Source organism: Helianthus annuus, chromosome 7, assembly GCF_002127325.2.
Source record: "Helianthus annuus cultivar XRQ/B chromosome 7, HanXRQr2.0-SUNRISE, whole genome shotgun sequence".
NCBI classification, from domain to species: Eukaryota; Viridiplantae; Streptophyta; class Magnoliopsida; order Asterales; family Asteraceae; genus Helianthus; species Helianthus annuus.
Genome location: NC_035439.2, coordinates 27,201,397 through 27,224,482, shown reverse-complemented (window position 1 = coordinate 27,224,482; position 23,086 = coordinate 27,201,397). Strand labels below are relative to the sequence as shown.

Below are 23,086 nucleotides of genomic sequence, written 5' to 3'. Positions count from 1 at the left end.
TGCTTAAAAGTGTCTCGTTAGTTTAGTTTATTTGTTTGCTTTATTTTTTGGTCTTACTTTTATAATGTATACATAATTCAAGTTGTAAAAGATTTGTGACATTAGAAATATATAAACTATCTTTTGCGATGATGTACAAGCAACCACCACTAGTAGGTCCCACAACGACGTTCCAAATATTAAAATATCTTTTGCAGTTAGCGGACTGTAATTACCCACAACTCAACGTCAAGAAAAAGAAACACATTTATGTTAGAACATGCTTCACTTTACCCCATCAACTTTACTTTATGACAATTTAGTCCTTCATATGACGTCTTACATGACCATATCTTATCAAACATCTAATCAAATATTTAGCGGACAATAATTACCCACAAATTCTAAGGCTGGATGGTATGGAGGGTCGTCCCCTTCGTTTTGGTACGGCGCCCATCCTCCACCCATTCCCCCCCCCCCTGTCCCCTGTTGCGGCGTCATCTCCGGCTTTTTCAGGCCGTTCAAGCCGTCCCACATGAGGACAAAACCTCCTTACACACATATATACATACAATATATACATATATTTTAGGATCATCCCCCATTTCCTTACCTTCATCCTCTTTAACCCATCCTCATGCCCATCCTACGTGACGCTTACGTGACGGACCATCCTCCAAAGAAGGACTATCACCATACCATACTGTGTAGCCTAACATCTTGGCTCCTACCGGATACATAACATCTAATCAAATATTTAAGAGTTTTGATAACTATTTTTATATTTTATTTTTATGCATATAGTTGATTAAAAAGGAAATAGATATATTCTTACTCTTTGATTTGCATATGCTTTTGATTAGTTAATAAAAAAATATTTATTTTGAAAAAAAGTTTTGTTCTTTTTTTTATTGAAAAGTATTTAATTTAGCTTATTTTTTGGTTTTATTAAGGTTTTAACAAAGTGGTTTATGATGGTTTATGAGGTATGCGAACTCATGTTACTTGAGTAATTTTAAAGCTTGTTTAAAAAGATATATATTCGGAATGAATTCTTGTAATCATTGTATTTGTTATTTTTTTGAACTTTACAACCTATGAAACCATTATTAGGAATCCAGGATTTTAAAAGGAAAATAAAAAATTACCGTCCGTCTCCCCGGATTCTAAATTGCCGCAAACAACTCTCCCTTTTTTGCTTTTTCAACTTTCATTGAACATACATTTTATTTTTTAAATAAATTGTATTTTTATAAATTCAAATATAAAGTCATATATATACACACACACATATATAGGATTTAAATTAAGAAAAAACTTATGTGAGTTCTGAGAACTTAGAGAACTCGGTTTTCTCGTGCGAGTTTTGCCCCTATTTTTTTCACACCCCTAGATTAAATTGTCACAAAAACGACCATAAAAAATTAAAAAATAATAATAAATTTCGAAGTGAAGACATTGGTTTTTTACAACATTTACGGTTGTTGTAAATGAAAAAAAAAAAACTAGGTTTTTTTTAAAAGTTTATTTTTTTAGGATTTTTGGTAAAAAAAATTGAAAAAATATTTCGTAAGGCGGCGTTCTCTAAGTTCTCACAACTCGTATGAGTTTTCATTTTACACACACTCACTTCTAAAATCTACTATCAATGCTGGTGGTCCATTGTCAAAAACAAAGTCTTGAAAACACCTCTTTTATGAATATAAACACATGTACCACTAGGCTCTGAGAGTAGGAGACCATCGACACATATGTATCTAATATAAATCATTTTAGTTTTATTTTATTTAAATTCCATAAGTTAAGTTTTCATTAAAAGTTAAATTTGAATGCAAAAATATAAAATTCATAATAACATTATATATTTTTTTCATATACAATATTAAAAAAATCATACTTTTACCATAATTTACGACAGAAAAATATTATTTTTCCCAAAAATCAAGTTGTTCATGGAATATTCATGGTGTCCCACGCTATCATCTTTCACTTTAATACAAGGGACCAATCTGTCATACATCTATAAATAAGACCCTTCACAATAATTCTGACACATAACCCCCTTCTTGTACAACACGCATTGAGTGCTTGTACATTTAGCCGCCACACTAACCTTCACAGCAGAGCTGTGATTGGGTGCAGCAGTGTCCATACATCTATATATAGTACTCCCTATAGAATCAATCCTATGAACAACATAATAGAATATTCTCTCTACAATCAAAAAATGAATCGTTACCTGATCACTCTATTTGCTCTATCGATCGTTACAGCAGTTAACGGCCGTGATCTGCTAGATGATTTTATCCGGTTGCCGTCGGAGAAAGTTGGCTCGTCCGATGATGACTCCGTTGGTACCCGATGGGCTGTCTTGATTGCCGGGTCTAACGGTTACTGGAACTATAGGCATCAGGTGATTATTACTAAAAACCATATCAAATTCTTGTGTTTTAAATTATTATATTATGAGATTATTTATGTGTACACGCTATCTAGACACCACTTATGATAGTCACCCAGTGATCAAACGGGCCATATTGTGGTCATAATATGATTTTTTTTTTTCTTTTTCTTGGATGGTTATGAGGGCATAACCAAAATTTTATGCGGGCAATCGAGATTTTAGCGTATAAGTAACACTAGATTTTTTTTTTATGGAGGATGGTTGACCCATGGTTATACCATCAGTCCGCCCCTGCTCATACGATCAGGATGATTTGTTTGGCTAAAAACGAAATGTCTGACAACTGACAAAGTCATATGGTCCATGTGACCATTTTGTCCTTTCATACAAACCATATGACCATTTTCACTGGCCGTACATAAGGTACGATGACACAAAGGTGGTTGATGATACCACTAACAAAGTCATATGATCTATATGACAATTTTTCATCATGTCATACCGCCAATATGATAAGTCACCTGGTGTGTCTGTATAGCAATTGTGTATAATTTAGGAAATCTAATTTGTTTGTTTTAGGTGAAATCCCATCTAATTTGACTTTATAATTAAAGAAACCTAGATTTTTTAAGGTTATAGACATGGATGACGTCATTTTTTTATGAATATTATGTTAAATTATTTATTATTCTAGCTAAAATCCATTCAATAATTCATGGTTTGGTTTGGTTTGTTTAATGATTTTTTATTGTTTACAGGCAGATGTATGTCACGCATATCAAATCTTGAAATCTGGTGGTGTTAAGGAGGAAAATATCGTAGTATTTATGTACGATGACATCGCGTATAACTGGATGAATCCGAGGCAAGGAGTTATTATTAACAGTCCAGATGGTGATGATGTGTATCATGGAGTGCCAAAGGTTTGTGTTTCATCATCAAAACAAACTAATATTGTAAAATTGTTCTGTTTGTGTATATTAAGAATGATTTTTGTTTCTTGAAACAGGATTACACTGGGAATGAGGTTAATGTTGACAACTTTTTCGCTGTTTTGCTTGGAGACAAAACCAAAGTCAAAGGTGGGAGCGGGAAGGTTGTGGATAGCGGTCCAAATGATCGAATCTTCGTTTACTACACGGATCATGGTGGTCCTGGTGTGCTTGGTTAGTGACTGACTTATTTAAAATTAATATAAACTATTAAAAAATTGATTTATTAAAATTATTGAATAAATATTATGGATGTAACTATTTGATCTTCTAGTTTTAACAACTTGAAGTATTGGATTCAGAGTTCATACAAGTGATGCATATGGTAATTTTGTATATGTTTTCAGGGATGCCAACATATCCTTATCTGTATGCAAATGATCTTAATGAGGTCTTGAAACAAAAGCATGCTTCTGGAACATACAAAAGCTTGGTAATTTTTATAAATTTTTGTTTTCCTTTTGAATACATGACCAATTTTAGAGTAAATTACGTTTTTGGCCCCTGTGGTTATATCACTTTTACTATATTAGCCCAAAATAAGAATTTTTAACATATCTGCCCCCATGGTCTCTATAACTAACCATTTTGGCCCCTAAGTCTAGAGATCATGGGGGCCAAAATGGTTAGTTATAGAGACCATGGGGGCAGATATGTTAAAAATTCTTATTTTGGGCCAATATAGTAAAAGTGATCTAACCACAGGGGCCAAAAACGTAATTTACTCTAAAAACAATAATGACATATTGAAAAGGGCCCCAATTTTTACTTTCGCCTAGGACCTCGAAAACGACTGAGTATATATATGATCATAGTTAAAGCGATAGGTACATGTGTTTATGCGCTTATCATAGATATCTGCTTAGAATTGGCTTTGTATTGAACGGTCTCTGTATATACACGTATGCTAATCTAAACTTTGTATATGTTATCTCCAGGTATTTTACCTTGAAGCTTGTGAGGCTGGAAGCATATTTGAGGGTCTACTTCCTGAAGGATTAAATATCTATGCAACCACAGCCTCTGGCCCAGATGAGAGCAGCTGGGGTACTTATTGCCCCGGGGAGTATCCTAGCCCGCCACTTGAGTACGACACATGTTTGGGTGACTTGTACAGTGTTGCTTGGATGGAAGATTGGTATGTGAAATTACAATAATACCCTTGACTGTTTTTTTAAAGAACAACTGATTGATAAAAGAGTCTGTTAGTTGTTTTTAATCGATACGTATTTTTTTTGCAGCGATGTACACAACCTGCGAACAGAAACCATCAAGCAGCAGTACAAACTGGTAACATTTACGGACCAAGTTAACGTTTTATAGACTTATAGTACCTTTTTTCGGCAAAATAATAACTTTGTCATTGGTCATCTGATTTCGGTAGGTTAAGGAAAGAACCTCGAATGAAAACTCTTATTACGGATCTCATGTGATGCAATATGGAGACCTGCCGCTAAACAAAGATAATCTTTACACATATATGGGTACGAACCCTGCAAACGAAAACTTCACTTTTATTGAAGAAAACTCCCTATCATCACCATCACCGAAAGCTGTTAACCAGCGTGACGCTGATCTTCTACATTTCTGGCATAAGGTTTGTCATTAGCATGTTACAAAACTCAAGAAAATTGATTAAAATACGTGTTGACTAGTTAACCGACCCACTTAACTTGCTTGTTTCGACAGTACCAAAAGGCTCCAGAAGGTTCAGATAAGAAAACTGAAGCTCAAAAGGCGTTTGTTGAAGCCATGTCCCATAGAATGCACTTAGACAGCAGCATCAAACTCATCGGCAAGCTTTTGTTCGGATTCGAGAAGGGTCCCGTGGTGCTAAACACCGTTCGATCTGCCGGGAAACCTGTAGTTGATGACTGGACCTGCCTTAAAACATTTGTAAGCCTTCAAATCTTCGTTATTATACCACAAACTTATAACATAGACCCTTAAAATATAACTCGACTGTTTGTATATATTCTTTTTTATGTACAGGTGAGGACATTTGAGACCCATTGTGGATCCTTATCGCAATACGGCATGAAACACATGCGGTCCATTGCTAACTTGTGCAACTCTGGAGTCACAAACGAGCAGATGGCTGATGCATCATCACAAGCATGCACCACATTCCCCTCAAACCCATGGAGTTCACTTAGCAACGGTTTCACAGCATAAGGATCTTCATTCATCAAAGATCGTGGGCCCATAATTTGTCAAACTATCGTATCTTCGTGGTTTCCGAACCAGTCTTTCAGCAATATAGCAGCATCATTGTATATAAAGCCTGAAGCTTCTCCTCATAGTATTTAGGTCCATGAAACTTATTATATATATGTATATCACTATATCGTCTGCATGTAATGCTATAATCAATGATATATGCAAATCATATACCCGCGTTTGTATATTAGATATCAAGTGCACTATGTATCACAGTTAAAAAAATACGTACAACTGTTTATGTTATTTTCAAACCTCTATGCTTAAAATTAGTTCTAAACCGAAAAATACATCTGACTTTCTTATAGTTTGACTTGCAACATTATGATAATCTCAATAACCCAAAAATTTGTGAGCAACAAGAGACAAAGGTTCCAAACTCCCCGGAGAAAATTTCCTCGCGAACAAATAACAGATCGAAGAAGGTTCTCCGTTATAAACACACTTTTGCATGTGAAGTTTCTTCATGAACTCCTCCGTTATATCGGACCTCCCAAACGTAGCAGGGTGGGGACCACCTCTAGACCAGTCGACCCAAGTCAAGCTCCGGTTTGCTATAAAATCAGGAGCTTGAATTGTCAACAGGGTTGGGAAATAATGTTCGTCCACGTAACAAGCTGGCCTGCAAAACGCTTCGAATTTGGGATAATAAGTTGTATCGGAGACGATGACCGATGCGAGATTCCGGTGAACTTCAAACCATTGGGATCCTTTCCTCCATTGTGAGATGTTGACTTGTGGCAACATGTTGTGGTTGTAGCGTCCTCTACCGACGGGCCCTGGGTCATCAAAGGCCCCCATGAAGCTGTGTTTGGAGTTGGTAATGTAATGATAGGTTAAAGTGAAGTTGTAGAGTGGAATGCATGATTCGGATACAAGAACAAAGTATTCATTGGAGAGATCAAGAAGGGCATTTGCAAGCAGTCGTCTCTCTGCGTCACACATACTCATTCGACCCCATTGTGCTACCTGCCCAGTCAAATCCGTATAAAAATGACAAATCCAGTTAAAAATGAAGCGGTTATGCATAAAGATTATAAATGAAAACGGGTCAAATCCTCTTAACAATACAAACAGGCTATCTTAGTTTAAAACTTATAAGGCGTAAAGGCGCTGCATTAGAAGCGCATTCCACATCACCTCACGCCTGAAGCACGGTTTTCAAAACCAAGGTAGCTATGCATATAAAACAATGTGATCAACCATCTGCTATTCAACATAATAAATGAAAACGGATCAAATCCGATTAATAATAAGTGGTTATGCATGTATTGTAATGTGATCAACTGTATGTAAATCAAAATTATAACTGAAAACGGGTCAAATCCGCTTAATATAAGTGGTTATGCATATATAACAATGTCATCAACAATATGTGAAATGAGATTATCAACAAGGGAAGCAAATAAGGTACCTGACTCGGAATTTGTCTCCCGTAAAAAACAGATTCGTGCGGAAATTTAGCTTCATATGAAGGAAGTGAATGAATGTAAACTGAATATAACCCCTCATGACCCTTAAAGAACCTCTCCCACAAAGGAGCCAATGGCAATGGCCCTTTAGTCAAGAACATAAAAGCAATCTTTGGGATTCTTACAAATGGATAACTCTTCAATTGTGGCACAAAAGAAGCCCTCCAAAAGAGTTCTTCATCACTCATTGCATGCAACAAACTGGAAGGAGGCTTGATCCAATGATCAAGATTTGTCTTTTGTTGTTCTTGAACACATGGTTGTAAAACCGGAATCGATGAAACTAATGTGGTTGTAACTTCGGTTTTCCGAATCATGTATATAACAAATAAGCAGATTGAAAAACATAACACCAGAAACAAGAACAGCAGTTGAATCAGTCTTGGTGGTAAAACCTTAGACTGGTTTGGTTTGCTTACAGTTGGGTCTTTACCTTCCTCCATTGATGACCAATAATCACAAATTGTATCTTGATAACACAAAATGATCACAACTTTTTTGTGGGTGTGTTGAATTATAGCTCCTTAGATACTTTAACACCCTTTTTGAAGCCTGAAATGATATAACAATTTGAGGAAATTCAAATTTTCTGTGGGAGTGTTGACCTTGGTCAAGTCAACTAAAAATCAAGACTTTTGGAGAAAGACCATAAACCACGTAACTGAAGTCTTGAAAATTCTCTAACGAACCATAAATATGAAGACTTTTCTAGGAAACCACCACCAAAACAGGAAATCAACAAGTAATTGGGATCCTTATTTTTCCATAAACATAGAAAATAAATGATAAAAATGAGACCAGTACTTTTGTTTTGGGTGTAATAATTTTAGAAAATTACCAACTTTTAAAACACCCCTTTTTGAACCGTACTCAATTTGGAACCGAACCAAACTGACCATTTTTTAAAGAACCACTTGAACTCATTTTGACCCGTTACTAGCCCGACCAAACCGGAACAATCAACAAAAAAGTACAGATTTACAAAAAAAAAAAAAAAAAAAAAAAACAGCCTAGAGAAAACAGAGCAAACTCATATGGGGTTTGGTTTTTGCGAAGAAGAAACAAAACCAAAAGTTTTATAAACATTAAAAGTAGCGATACATTCGAGGCTCATAAGTCATATTCAAATATGAGACTGAACAAGAACATACCATAATGAGGGTTTGATTTGTTTGCAATGAAAGTTGTATGATTAAAGGAGTCGTGAGTTATAAAAAGAAGACACGAGTCCACAAAGGTGGGGCGGGGAGATATCGAGGAATATATATTATTATAATATCAGACAAGCGGAAGAAGTTGTGAAGAGGGCGGAGGAATAGTGTGGTCTGTCGCCATCTGAGGTTTCAACAATAATTCCGCAGCGCACACTACATGCGACTTGCCCTTATTTTTCTAGGGGTAAAAAATCATTTAAATCCTCTTTGGTTGGGCAGTTTATACTTTGTGCCATTATGTTTACGTTTTATGGAATTTAATGATGGTTTGACCAAATATTCAAAGTAAGTTTAATGTTTAAGATTCATAATGAAGCGTTTAGTTAGGCCACCTGGTATACTCTAACACCCATAAGTGTTAATCTTAGTTGGCATCCTTTAGACTGGAGGGTATGGGGGTCGTCCCCATGCCCGTCCTCCCGCCGCCGCCCCAAAAGTTCCACCCCCCCAGCCCCGTCGTCGCCCCAGCCCCGTCACCGCCGTCCCCTGCTCGACGCCCAAGCCGGGCCTCACCCATTCACACACACCTATACATACACATACGTATATATAAAATGGTTCATCCCCCACCCCCCTAGGTCCATCCCTTTCAAGCCCTGCTTACGTGGCGGTGACGTGGCGGCTCATTTCCTTGGGGATGAGGCTCTCCATACCCTTTAGTCTTAACACCTGTTAAACCGCTCCTAAAGGGTGTTAAGAGGCATTAAAGACTTCACATGTTAAGAAGTTAACTAGGAGAGAAAGGGGGGGAATCAAGCATTGCAAAATTTGCACACACACACAACAACATGCTATATATATATGTATTTTAATTAATTTTAAGGGGTGTTAATGGGGTTAAACCATTTCCTTGTTGTGCGGTGAAGTGAAAAAGGGTTAAGCAGGTGATGTGATGCCTACATGTAGTTAAGGGGCGTGAAAGTATACCCCATAATACTTAGGTTTTTTTTTTTTGAAAAAAATACTTCATTAAAACAAACCTCTGACCCAAACGGGCAAAAGGCCAATACAAAACAACACCCCCGGCCCAAACAGGCAAAGGGACAACTACAACAAATACACAGGGTATTCACATCACTCATTCCAACTAATATATTTACATGACGATCTATTTTTAAACCATCCAAAACCTCTCGACTTAATCTCTATCAATATTTCTTGCGAACTTCTTCTGATTAGATTGAATACCAACTCATTCCTGCTTTTTCAAATACATCAACACGAGATGATAACCAACCCTCTAATAATTCATTTTTCCCCTCCATGAGTAGAACTGTGAATATCCATTAAATCTTTGAATTCGATTGCGAATATCTGAGGGATATTGCACCAAGCACTAATAGCCGCCCATACCCGAATAGTTATATAACATGCAGTAAACAAATGATCCACTGTTTCCTTGAACTCCTCGCAGAAAGGACACAAAACCGAAAAAATATCCACGTTCCTTCTTCTCAAATTAACTCTGGTAGCAAGTCTATCCAAGTTACCTCTCCAAGCCATAACATGTAACACCCCGTGTTTCAAAAGTCAAAGTCAAAGTCAAAGTCAAGATTAAGGAAGAAAAGATTGTTAAATGTGATCTGCCACTCCTTGCTTAACTCCTGTTTTGACTTCTTTGATTTGTAGATAATCTAATTATTTTATCGCATTAGTTGTATTATGTGGAGTATGTGTGAATAATCGAGGTTTAATCGATATTTATCACATGTTTTATCGCTTTATTGCTTACCGCACCGCAGTCGCATTCGCATCTCGAATTATGCGTTCTGGATATTGTTTTACGTGTGTGTGCTATTTATGTGTTACTTGTGCATGTTTAATTATGTTCATGTTGTGGTGATTAATCGAAACGCAATCGCAACTCTATCGCAATCGAATCGCAAACGCTAAACGCCGGTTAATTATGATGATTGTATGTTAGATATAGTATTTGTGTGTCTATCGCATCGCTCGCTCGAAACGCATCGCAAAACCCAACGCACGAAACGAAACGCCAAAACTCAAGCGTTGGAGCCACTCGATCGAGTGACCACTCGATCGGATGGCCAACCGATCGGATTGCCATCCGATCGGGTTGCTATCCGATCGGAGTGTCATCCGATCAGTGACCCACTCACACTTTCCTCTTTGGAAACCCTATAAATACCCACCTGTCACATCATTTGTGATGTGACAGCACCCCCACTTGACCAGCCGCACTCAAGCTCTATTTCTCTCGATTTCTCGCGATTCTTGTAAGTTTTCAACCTAAATCGTGTACTTCTACAATCTACACACACATCTTCATCATTTTCTCTTTTGAATCTCAACTTTTAACCGTGAAATCAATGGATTTGAGGTGTTCTAGGATGATGTCATCATGGAGTTCTTATGAATTTCAAAGCATTGGCTTCATTCCACCAAGAACAACTCAGATCTGAAGGATTTCCACAAGATTAAACAATGTTTTCGCATAGATCTACACATATTCATGGTTAAAAGGATTGAAAGATGGTTTTCCAACTTTCTTTCAACTCTTTTACACTCAATGCACTTAAAACCGATAGAATCGGAGCTCGTTCTGATCTTCTACTCCTTCTAAGTGATGTGTCGGTTCAAGATCTGAATTCTATCTAAGAGACAACCGATTTCGGGTTAAACATGAACCACTGTCTCGAACAGTTAACTGATTGGACTAGGGTGATTCCTGTTCGATCGGATCACTTGAGTCTTGACGAGGTTTCTGTTGCTTAATACGTTATCACACCGTCTCGATCAAAACTGCCAAAACTATCAAAACAATCAAGTTTCAAAGACGATCAGGCCGTTGGGATGGATTGCCGTCCGTCCGATCGGACCGCCATCCGATCGACTTACACTTGGTTCCACACTTAAACTTTTTGTTTGAACTTATCAAAGATCTGAACGCCGAATGGATTGCCGTCCGATCGGATTGCCATCCGATCGAACGCCGAATGTTCAATGCATAGTCAGTTCTAACGGATTGCCACCTGATCGATAGACCATCCGAATGAGTGACAATACTGCTGTGAACTTGTTCTCTGAGAAATACATCGCCGAACGGATCGTCACCCGATCGAACCGCCATTCGATTGATCGACCTGAAGGGTAGAGATATTTCTCTGTTTTCAAAACGCTACAACGAAAACTTCAAAAGGCAAACCATCATACACAAACACATTCGTACCAAAAAAGATGTCAATCCAATCGAATGGCCATCCGATCGGATGACCATCCGAACGGATTAACATCCGATCGACTGGTCATCCGATCGGATTACCATCCGACACTTGGTACTTTTGCACCGTTTACGCGCCGCTCATCGTTTATGCTATCGTTAACTATTCAGGCTAGTCTCTCTCTCAGCGCTCCCTTCAATCCAAGAGAGTGTTTACTTGTTAAACACAATCTGTGAGTATACTCGATCCCCTTTTTGCTTTACGCACTATTTATACGCTAACCGTTATTGCATGCTACGTGTTATTCGATGAATGCTTGTATGTTATGTTAACACAGTGATTGTTGCCTGACACCTTAGCAACGATAGTACTATAGTTTGGACTCAACACCTCTCGTGGACAGGGGTTGTTAAGGACTTTACTTCACATGTCCCAGTGGGGATATGTGTTGCGCATTCTACAACTCGCAGTCACGTCTGTGCATATTTCTCTGTCGATAACCTACTTGCCTTCACTTTATACATGTTACATGCTGGTTATTCATAAACGATTCCGAACTCTATTATATCTATTAAACTTGTATGCTCACCTTTACACTATGTGTATTGACTTTTATTTTATCGTATGTGACAGGTGCTTAGGATGCTTATCTACTATGTGGAATCGAGTAGGAAGAGTCTAGAAACGAACAATTTAAATTTGAGTTGTCGGAACAGTTTATTTGTTTTTGAGATATTATGTCTGTAATAACTATTTTGCTGGATATGTTTTGGTATGGGACTTAACGTTAAATATTCGGTAATATTAGCTGTTATGGATTTCTCTTGGACAATCTGTTTCGCTCAGTGTCGCGCCCTGATGTTTCCGCCATCGGTTGGGGTGTGACAGATTGGTATCAGAGCCATAACTATAGGGAATTAGGCAAGACTCGACCTGGTCTGGATCGATGTCCTAGAAACGACCTAGTCTATAGTCTAAGTACCAACAGACCAACTTCTGCATGCCCTTTTGGGGTTATCGTACGAGCTTACTTGCTATTTCTTGCTATTCTCGCTCTACACTATCATTGCACACCAGTTTCAAATGAACAAGTGATCAGGTCGAGATTAGGTGTGAAAACCGCAAACTCTCAACCAAATCGCTTGTTCGACCCTCATTTTTATCTATAAACAGGAGAATTTGCGTTGAATCAGGAGTGAAATCTATACTTTAACGCATAATTCCTCTCTATTTTATCAAAACAGGAGTGAAGTTGTTAAGTCAGGGGTGAAACCCGAACCTTGACAACTTGTTCCGCTCTTTATTTCGGTTTTACAAAACTCCCACCAAAGTCTCGACGAACTCCAACGACTTGAGACACGCTGTAACTGGAAGGATGCGTGTCGTTCGCCCAAAATCGAGGCGAGAGCACAGTCCAGAAGGCCAAAGTGTGTACCTAAAAGTCCTTGTGAATAGTCGAATCACCTTGGCTCGAAAGACATGTTTCAACGAAAGCCTTAGACAATCTATGATTCGATTTCAAGCTCGCAATCGCTGATTTTATGTGTTTTGATTCTGAGCCCGCAACTGCTGACTCTAATATTTGTCATTCGATTTTGGTGGTTTATTCGTTTTTCGCTCTCGCTTTGATCGACATACACACAACTCGCATTGCATACCTATCTCAACACGCTAACAAATCATTGCTACTTGTGGATGATCGTATGCTACGTTATTCGCTATGCTATACTACTCGCTGTGTACTGGCTAATCGCAATTGCTATTCTCGAACGCGCGCAGACTTGAATGATAGGTTTCTGTATTCTGACTGCCTCTTGTGCCTCTATGCTTCTGTGCCTTATATGCTCCTACGTGCTTATGTTTTCTGTGATTATGTACTTATGTGGTTATGTGCTTTTTGTGATTATGTGAATAAGTGTTACATTATTCGTGTTCCTGAGCTTTAGTCGTATTAAGTGAGTGTGAGGTGAGATTCGATTATATTGTGTTTGAGTTCTGCGGCGATGTCTGTTGCAGACAATGTCGTCATCTGGATCCCTTCACTCTCGAACTGCTCGCTGAAACCAGAAAGACAAATGCATTACTGCTCTCGTCGCTAAGCAGATAGCGAAAGTTATCCCCCAGATCGTTAGCGACCTAAACGAGAATGCTAGCAAGTCTTCTGAAGAATCCTGAATCGATTCGCCAAAAGCTATTTTTTCGCTTCAAGCAGTTTAAAGCCTGCGGCTCGAAAGAATTTACCGGCTAAGATGGGCCTACGACCATGTTCCAATGGTTTGATTCGATCGAGGTCACCCTGCGCCAGAGTGGTTGTCCTGATGATCTCTGCACTCTTAACGCTATTGGCATCTTCCAATCTCGAGCACTAGATTGGTGGACAGCCGAGAGAAACAAACGCGGAAATGATGCAGCTTACGGTTTGACGTGGGATGAGCTGAAGGACGTCATGATGGAAGAGTTCTGCCCTCCCCACGAGCGCCAAAAGTTGGAGGTCGAATTCTGGCATATCAAGTAGAAGGATGGTGACAATGCTGCTTTAACTGCTCGCTTCAAGCAGCTAAGCATAATCTGTCCAGACCAAGTTAAGACGCCCGAAATCACCATAAAGAAGTATATTCGTGCTCTTCCGGATTGCGTGGTTGATTTTGTTCAAGCTGCAAAGATGACAACGATTGAAGAAACTTATCTGATCACCGTTGAGATCTACGACAAGCGAGTCAAGTCTGGCTACTGGAATAAAGTCTCCAAGAATCTACACCAAGCTACCACCACCGCAACCGCTGATATCGCCACCGCTACGCAGTCTTCAAAGTCCTCTCGCCGCAAGAGGAAAAACAACAACAGTAGCAAGAATTGTGTTGTCACCGCTGCCGCTCCTCTTCAAGCTGCCCCTGCTCAATCGCAGCCTCAACACCGCCAAGTAGTGGTCCCGGTTACCAACGCACCGCCGGCAAAGCGTGCGTACACTGGTCCTCACCCGGCTTGCCCTACTTATACTTATCACCACCCAGTAGGAATGACCTGCAGATACTGTGTGCACTGCAACATGTACGACCACTTCACCGCCAACTACCGTACAGGTCCACGTCAAGCTCCAGCTCCAGCTCAAGGTCAAGCTATTGCTCAACAAGCTCTACTTCCTACTCCTCAAGGCCAGCAAGCGGCTCCTGCACCCGCGATCCATGATAGAGCTTGCTTTGCATGTGGTGATCCCAACCACTTCGCAAACATGTGCCCCAATCGAGTGGTGAAGCAAGAGCCACAACAGCAGCAACCGCAGCAACACCAGCAAGCAGCTCGCGCTCAAACTTTCAACATCAATGTGCGCCAGGCTCAAGCCGATAACAACGTGGTGAATGGTACGTTCCTTGTGAATGGTATATATGCTTCGTGTTTATTTGATACTGGAGCCGATAACTGTTTTGTATCGTTTAAATTCGAAAAGCTCCTTAATCGTAAGCGCGCCCATCTCCCCTCGACGTTCGATGTTGAATGTCACACCCCAACCGATGGCGGAATCATCGGGGCATGGCACTGAGCGAAACAGATTGTCCAGAAGTTTCCACAACAACTATCATTACCATTTAGTTTAAATAATACGTCCCATACCGTATCCCAAATAGTAAAACAAATTATTACAGATAACAACCAGTCAAATATTCTATTCCGACAACTCAGATTTAAATAAAATAAATATTGTTTGTTTGTTCTAAAGACCCCTATTCTGTTGACTTCCGACAACTATTTGTTGGGGGGCTCTAGAGCTTTATTCTAGCCTCGCTTCCCTAGCAAGTAAACACCTTAAACACCTGCCACATACGTTAAAATACAGTCAATACATAAAATGTAAAGGTGAGCATACAAGTTTGATAATAGCATATAGAGTTTGAAATAGTTTACGCATAACCAGCACGTACACAGAGGAAAACGAAGCATGTTAGTTATCGACATGGATCTATCGATACCAATGACTGCAGGTTGACTGTCCGAGACAGTTCGCAATACATGATTACCACCGTAATCCATGCAAGTAATTGTCCTTAACAACCCCCGTGTGAACGGGTGCTAAGTCCGAACTATAGTACTACGTCGTTAAGGCAGGTAGACAACATTCCACGTGTAAACATAACAACAAGCATTCATTTAGTCACGTAATACATGCGAATCGGTTAGCGTTCAAATAATTGAGTAGTGTGTTCGGTTGTGATTTTTGTTAGGATCGGAGGCTGTCATGATTGTGCTCGTTTGTATAATTTTGACAAAACAATGAATATAAAATGAGATTAAGTGCAGCGGAAATGAAAAACAAACTTTGTGAACACAATCAGAAGAGAAAATAGTTTGGTAAACAAATGCTTTCCATTAAGTTGAATGATTGAAATACAAAGCAAATGATTACAGCATGTTTACAGAACTAAGCTCCCCCTCAGCCTGATGCCCCAAGGTTGGTTGCACAAGATGAAAGGATTGGACTGAAGAAGAAGAATCCACTTAGTCAATCAAGTGTAACAGTACAGGGTACTGCTCCATTTATAGGCAAACCAAAACACTGAAGCATCTCAGCTAACGTCACCATGATAGTGATATCTAACAAACTAACAACCTATAAACACTGTTCTAAACAAACTACTGATGTGTAACATTTGATTATAAGTACAATACAAAACAAGAGATAACAACTGCTTCACGTTCCACTGTTGTAGCCTGAGCACTGATGTTGAGCATCAGTGCTTTCTTCAAAGGTGATCAGTCTTTGAATGGGCAGTGCTTGTGTCTTCAGCAGTACTTAGGAAGCATCAGTAGATAGAGCAACAATGTTTGTCTTCAACAGTCTTTAGAGTTTCATTAGTTTTTGGTTCATCAGTTGTTATAGAGAGCAGTACTTAAGATCTATCAGCTGTTAGATAACCACTGTCAAGGGGAAAACCAAGTGTAAACAACTGCTTATTTTGAGTCCACTGCTCTGATCCGGTTTTGGCTTTCATTATCTGTTCCTTTGGCAGGGTTCAATCCCAACAATTTTTGATAAGTAACGTATGTAACACCCAAAAGTGCTAAAGCAAAAAGGGTTCGAGTATACTCACAGCGATTGATTGATGGATTGAAGGGAGCGCTTGAGAGTAGGGTTAGCCTGAATAGTTCGATAGCATAACGATGAGTAACATGTAGAATGGAGACAAGTGATGATGGGTCGAACAGCCTGGTCGATCGAACGGGTTGTTCGGTCGGTTAGACAATCCGTTCGGACAGCCTGTTCGATCGGTCAGTAGGCTCAATCGGCTAGACTGTTCGAGTGGATTGTTTCTTCCTTTGAGTAAGATGTGTTTGTGTATGATGGCTTGTCCTTTCGAAGTTTTCGTTGTAGTATTTGAGAACATTGAAGTGTTCTTACCTTTCAGGTCGATCGATCGGACGGTCTGTTCGATCGGTCGGCTTAACCAATCGGTTAGACACTTCGATAGTAAGTCCTCAGTTGGATGTCACCAGATCGGACAACATGTTCAATCGGGTGGCACTCCAATACGTCGAACAAGTTGAAAATCAATTAAGTGTTGGAGCATAGTATCTCATGATCCAAGGAGTAATGTTGACAAACAGTCGTTCGATCGAACATTACTTCGTTCAATACCATACTTCATGAAATTGTCAAAGTGTGGGGCCATATGCTAGCCGATCGGCTGACCTGGTCGATCGGCTGACATGTCCGATCGGCTGGGCTGTTCGTTCGAACAGCCTGTCCGATCGGTCAGCATCCTGACCTTGTCGGCCTGTTCATCTAACACTTGGCTTTTCTGATTGTTTGATGTTATATCGAGGTATTTTGACAACGAGCTGAACCATAACACTTTCGTTCTTACTTGTTTCCCCTGCTCGGACAGGAATCACCCAAATCCGGCCGGTGAACGGTTCGGAACGGTAGTTTAACGTTTAACCCGAAATCGGTGAACCTCGTATATAGAACCCGAATCTTGAACCACACAACTATTAGAATGATTAGTGCGTTGGCTCAAGCTCCGTTTCTACCGGTTTGAAGGCATTGAGTGTAAAAGAGTTGAAAGAAAGTTGGAAATCCTTCTTTCAATTCTCCACACCATGTAAATGTTCAGATCTGTGATAGATCTTAGTTTATTTATGTGGAAATCGGCTAGATCGAAGTGATTCTTGGTGGAATGAGGCCAAAACATGATGTTCTTGAAGAACACCATGATGACATCATCCTAGAATGCTTAGATCTTGATGATTTCACAGTTAGAAATCAATATTTGAAAGATAGAAAGGTGTAGGAGTGTGTATTGATCAAGAAAGTACAAGATTTAGGATGAAAACTTACCAGAATCGTGAGAAATCTGAGAAAAGAGGAGGAGCACGAGCTGGTCGGTCAGAGAGTTTCCAAAAGTGGAAAGAATGACAATGACAGGCCTATTTATAGGCTCCAAAAGAGGAAAGGGCTGGCCGATCGGCCAGGCATCCCGATCGGACAGCCTGCTCGATCGGACAGTCCGTCCGATCGCCTGGGCTGTTCGATCGGCTGACAGCCTGATCGATCCACAGCCTGGTTCGAACGTTCGGTGCGACGATTTCTGATATTTCGATTTCGATTGAAGGCGATACGAATACGATAGAGTTTCCTTTTTCAAATTATTTTTAATCCCAACCATTATATCTACATACAAGCATATATATCTCGGATAACCACTTTTCCACTAACTATCATGATTCGATTTCGATTGAGTTCGATTGAGTTTCAAGTTTTGATTCGAGTTTCGATTGATTCGATTGATTACCACACAAAACACAAAGTAAACACGCACAGGTAACACATAAGGCACACACACACGTAATATAACACCAAATTCGCATAGTTCGAGTTTCGAGTTCGATTGATGATTCGATTAGCTTGATTATTGATTGATTAACTTTATCGCATTGTTACTTCCTACTATTCACAGTCGTAAATCATTTCGCATCCATTAAACATTCGATTACTTCGATTTCTTCTTGATTAACAACACTTACTCCACATAATACAAATAAAACATAAAATAGACCTATTACAGTCAAAGTTGACTTGGACTTTGACTTTAACTTTGACATTCGAAAACACGGGGTGTTACAGCCTCCCCTTGTTTAGGGAATTTCATCCCGAAATTAGGCTCGAAGCTGCACATCACCATGAATGATATTACCAATTTCACGCTTCAGATCTTTATTTAAACAACTGCGGGTACTTAGCCTTCATGTCGCTTTCGAGTTCCCAAGTGAACTCTGCACCTCGTTTGCCTTCCCATCGGACTTTCACGATAGGGATGCGCGAGCGTCTGAGTTGCTTGGTTTGGCGATCCATGATTTCGACAGGCTTTTCCACGATGTGTAGCGTTTCGTTAACCTGAAGGTCGTCGAGAGGTACAATCAGATCATGATCAGCGAGGCATTTTCGGAGGTTTGACACATGGAAAGTCGGGTGGACGTTGCTAAGTTCCTCCGGTAGTTCGAGTATGTAAGCGGCTTTTCCGATCCTTTCCAGAATCTTAAAAGGTCCAACATATCGAGGCGCTAGTTTCCCTTTCTTGCCGAATCTGACCACACCCTTCCAAGGGGATACCTTTAGGAGTACGTAGTCGCCAACGTCAAATTCAAGGGGTTTGCGTCTTCTATCGGCGTAACTTTTCTGTATATCCCTAGCTTTCGACAAGTTGTCTCGAATCTGGAGGATTTTGTTAGTTGTTTCTTGTAGTAACTCGGGACCGGTTAATTGCGAGTGACCGATCTCGTGCCATACAATAGGCGATCGACATCGTCTTCCATATAAGGCCTCGAATGGTGCCATTTAGATGCTGGCATGATAACGGTTGTTGTACGAGAATTCGACTAACGGTAGGTATTTATTCCAACTACCACCGAAGTCTATTACACACGCGCGGAGCATGTCCTCAAGAGTACGGATCGTTCTTTCAGTCTATCCATCGGTTTAAGGGTGGAATGCGGCACTCAGATTAAGCGACGTACCAAGCGCTGCTTGAAACGTTTCTCACAATCGCGAGGTAAACCGAGCGTCACGGTCCGAAATGATGTCACGAGGCGTACCATGATTATAAATGATCTCGTCGGTGTAGATTCGGGCTAGTCGTTCTACCTTGTAGTCTTCCCGTATTGGCAAAAAGTGGGCTGATTTGGTCAGATGATCAACTATAACCCAAATGCTGTCGTGACCTGATGGCGTGGGCGGAAGTTTGGTTATGAAATCCATAGCCATACTCTCCCACTTCCAAATAGGGATTGGAGGTTGTTCGAGTAAGCCAGAAGGTCGCTGATGTTCGGCCTTAACTCTTGCACAAGTCAGGCAACTTTCAACATAAAGAGCAATATCCCGTTTCATGCCCGGCCACTAGTACTTGTAACGAAGGTCCTGGTACATTTTGTCGGCACCGGGATGAATAGAATATCGGGATTTGTGGGCTTCGTCCATTATAATCTTTCGCAAATCGGTCCGCTTAGGGATCCAAATTCGGTCCAGATAATAGAAAATCCCATTCGCTTTGCTTACAAGCTGAGCTCCATCGTGATAGATCCTCTCTTTCTTCAAAGTGCGTTCGTTGAAACACGCATGCTGGGCTTCGCGGATGAGGGTTTCGAGATTATGTTGGGCTTGGGTATTGCGAATACTGAGCAAATAACTCCGTCTACTGAGCGCGTCGGCAACAACATTTACCTTGCCTGGGTGATAACGAATCTCACAGTCGTAATCGTTAAGAAGTTCTACCCATCGGCGTTGACGCATGTTAAGTTGTTTCTGATTAAAGATGTGTTGTAAACTCCTGTGATCGGTGAAGATCGTACACTTGGTACCATACATGTAGTGTTGCCAAATCTTCAATGCAAAAACAACTGCGCCTAGCTCGAGATCGTGGGTTGTATAGTTCTTCTCGTGGATTTTGAGCTGACGAGATGCGTAAGCTATAACCTTGTCCCGTTGCATGAGAACACAGCCAAGACCATGGTTGGAAACATCACAATAGACAATGAAATCGTTGTTTCCGTCGGGCAATGTGAGAACAGGAGCATTGCAAAGCATATGCTTGAGAGTTTGAAAGGCAGACTCTTGTTCGGTTCCCCAAACAAAAGGCTTGTCTTTATGGGTAAGAGCGGTAAGCGGCACAGCGATCTTGGAGAATCCTTCGATAAATCGTCGATAATAGCCCGCTAGTCCGAGAAAAGAATGAACTTCGGACGGGTTCTTAGGCGTAATCCAGCTCTTAACTGCTTCAATCTTCGCAGGATCGACATGAATACCTTGACTATTAACGATGTGACCTAGAAACTGAACCTCCTCCAGCCAGAATTCGCACTTGGAGAACTTGGCGTAAAGTTGATTCCCCTGGAGTAGCTCGAGGACCAAACGTAGATGTTGCGCGTGTTTGGTCTTCGACTTAGAATAGATCAAGACATCGTCGATGAACACGATGACGAACCGGTCCAGAAATGGCTTACACACGAGATTCATCAGATCCATAAAAACCGCGGGTGCGTTGGTTAAACCAAAAGGCATAACAACGAACTCGTAGTGGCCGTATCGAGTGCGAAAAGCGGTTTTGGGGATGTCTTCCTCTAGGATGCGCAATTGATGATAGCCTGAACGTAGATCGATTTTCGAGAAACACTTGGCACCTTCCAATTGATCAAATAGGTCATCAATTCGAGGTAGAGGGTAACGGTTCTTGATGGTTAACTTATTCAACTCCCGATAGTCGATGAACATCCTGAACGACCCATCCTTCTTTTTGACGAAAAGGACTGGTGCGCCCCAAGGAGAGGTGCTCGGGCGAATAAAGCCTTTTTCAAGTAACTCCTGGAGTTGGTTCGAAAGTTCCCTCATTTCTGATGGAGCGAGTCGATAAGGGGCTTTGGCAACAGGGTTAGCTCCAGGAACGAGGTCGATGCGAAAGTCGGTATCACGACTTGGCGGTAGTCTGGGAAGATCATCAGGGAACACCTGAGGAAATTCACAAACCAATGGAACGTCCTTGACTTCGGCCTTCTTTTTCTTTTCCTTCTCCGCTACTACAAAGTTGGCCAAGAAAACTCTGTATTCCTTGCGGAGATACTTGCTAGCTTGGATGCATGACATGAGTTTGAGACCTTTCGAAGCTATTTCACCGTATACACATAATAGATCACCATTCGCGAGCGAGAATCGAATCATCTTTTCAAAACACACAACTTCAGCATGGTTTTCGCGAAGAAAGTCCATGCTTACTATGATGTCGAAACTTCCGAGTTGCATGGGGATGAGGTCGATAGGGAAGATATGATTGTTGAGTTCGAGAGTACAATCACGGAGAACAAAATTAACGGCGACGGTTCTTCCAGTAGCGACTTCGACTTCGAATGACGAGGGGAGATAAGAACGCTTACAACTAAGGAGCTTCTCGAATTCAAATGACACAAAGCTGTTATCGGCTCCAGTATCAAACAAACACGATGCATAAATACCATTCACAAGGAATGTACCATTAACCACGTTGTTGTCAGCCTGGGCTTGACGGGTGTTGATGTTGAAGGTTCTGGCACGGGCTGCTTGCTGCTGCTGCTGAGGCTGCTGTTGCTGCTGTTGGGGCTCTTGTTTCACCACCCTGTTCGGGCACATGTTTGCAAAATGGTTAGGGTCACCACATGCAAAGCAGACTCGAGCATTGACCGCGGGTGCTTGAGCTGCGTGTTGGCCTTGAGGGGCTGGGAGCAGAGCTTGTTGAGCAGCGGCTTGAACTGGGGCTTGATGGGGACCATAGCGACAGCTCGCAGTGAAATGACCGTAGAGGTTGCAGTGAGCGCAAAAACGACAGGTGATTCCCACCAAATGATGATATGAGCATGTCGGGTAGAGCGGGTGGGGACCTGTGTAAGCACGCTTTGCTGACGATGCATTGGTCACTGGAGCTGGTCGATGATGAGACTACTGCTGAGCCGGTACGGCTTGCAGAGGGGCAGCAGTTGTTGTGACCGCACAGTTCTTGTTGCTGGAGCTGTTGTTGTTGTGCTTCTTCTTTCGGCGTGATGACTTGGATGGTTGAGCAGTGGTGTCGGTGGTTGGTGCAGTGGTAGCTTGATGCAGAGACTTGGATGGCTTATCCCAGAAACCAGACTTTACCCGCTTGTCATTGATCTCGGCGGCAAGCAAGTAGGTCTCTTCAATTGATGTTGTCTTGGCGGCATGAACAAAGTCGGCAACACAATCCGGTAGAGCTCGAATGTACTTCTTGATGGCCATGTCTAGCGTCTTGACTTGATCGGGACAGATAATGCTAAGCTGCTTGAAGCGAGCAGTTAAAGAAGCGTTGTCTCCATCCTTCTGCTTGATGTTCCAAAACTCGTCCTCCAGCTTTTGGCGTTCATGGGGAGGGCAGAATTCGTCCATCTTGATGGCCTTCAGCTCTTCCCAAGTCAGCTCATAAGCTGCATCATGCCCGCGTTTGTTTCGTTCGGCCGTCCACCAGTCTAGAGCTCGGGACTGGAAGACACCGGTCGCATTGAGGGTACAGAGATTTTCAGGACAACCGCTTTGGCGCAGAGTGACTTCGATCGAATCAAACCATTGAAACATGGCGGTAGGGCCATCTTCTCCGGT

General features: G+C 41.0%; 2 protein-coding genes across 2 annotated transcripts; one reads left to right on the top strand and one right to left on the bottom strand.

Annotated features, from left to right (window-relative positions):
* The first annotated feature begins 2,065 nt into the window (after window positions 1-2,065).
* LOC110878023 (vacuolar-processing enzyme) lies at window positions 2,066-5,841 on the top strand. Its single transcript, XM_022126279.2, has 9 exons — window positions 2,066-2,392; window positions 3,142-3,306; window positions 3,393-3,549; window positions 3,723-3,808; window positions 4,314-4,513; window positions 4,617-4,665; window positions 4,760-4,972; window positions 5,065-5,271; window positions 5,368-5,841. Exons 1-9 carry the CDS (start codon window positions 2,168-2,170, stop codon window positions 5,548-5,550), a joined length of 1,485 nt encoding a protein of 494 aa, XP_021981971.1. The 5' UTR covers window positions 2,066-2,167; the 3' UTR covers window positions 5,551-5,841.
* On the bottom strand, window positions 5,740-8,426 carry LOC110878024 (glycosyltransferase BC10). The gene is made up of 3 exons (XM_022126280.2): window positions 8,219-8,426; window positions 7,010-7,619; window positions 5,740-6,564 (listed from the first exon to the last, which is right to left on the bottom strand). The coding sequence occupies exons 2-3, from the start codon at window positions 7,508-7,510 to the stop codon at window positions 5,929-5,931; spliced, it is 1,137 nt and encodes a 378-aa protein (XP_021981972.1). The 5' UTR covers window positions 7,511-7,619; window positions 8,219-8,426; the 3' UTR covers window positions 5,740-5,928.
* Between the last annotated feature and the right edge of the window lie 14,660 nt (window positions 8,427-23,086).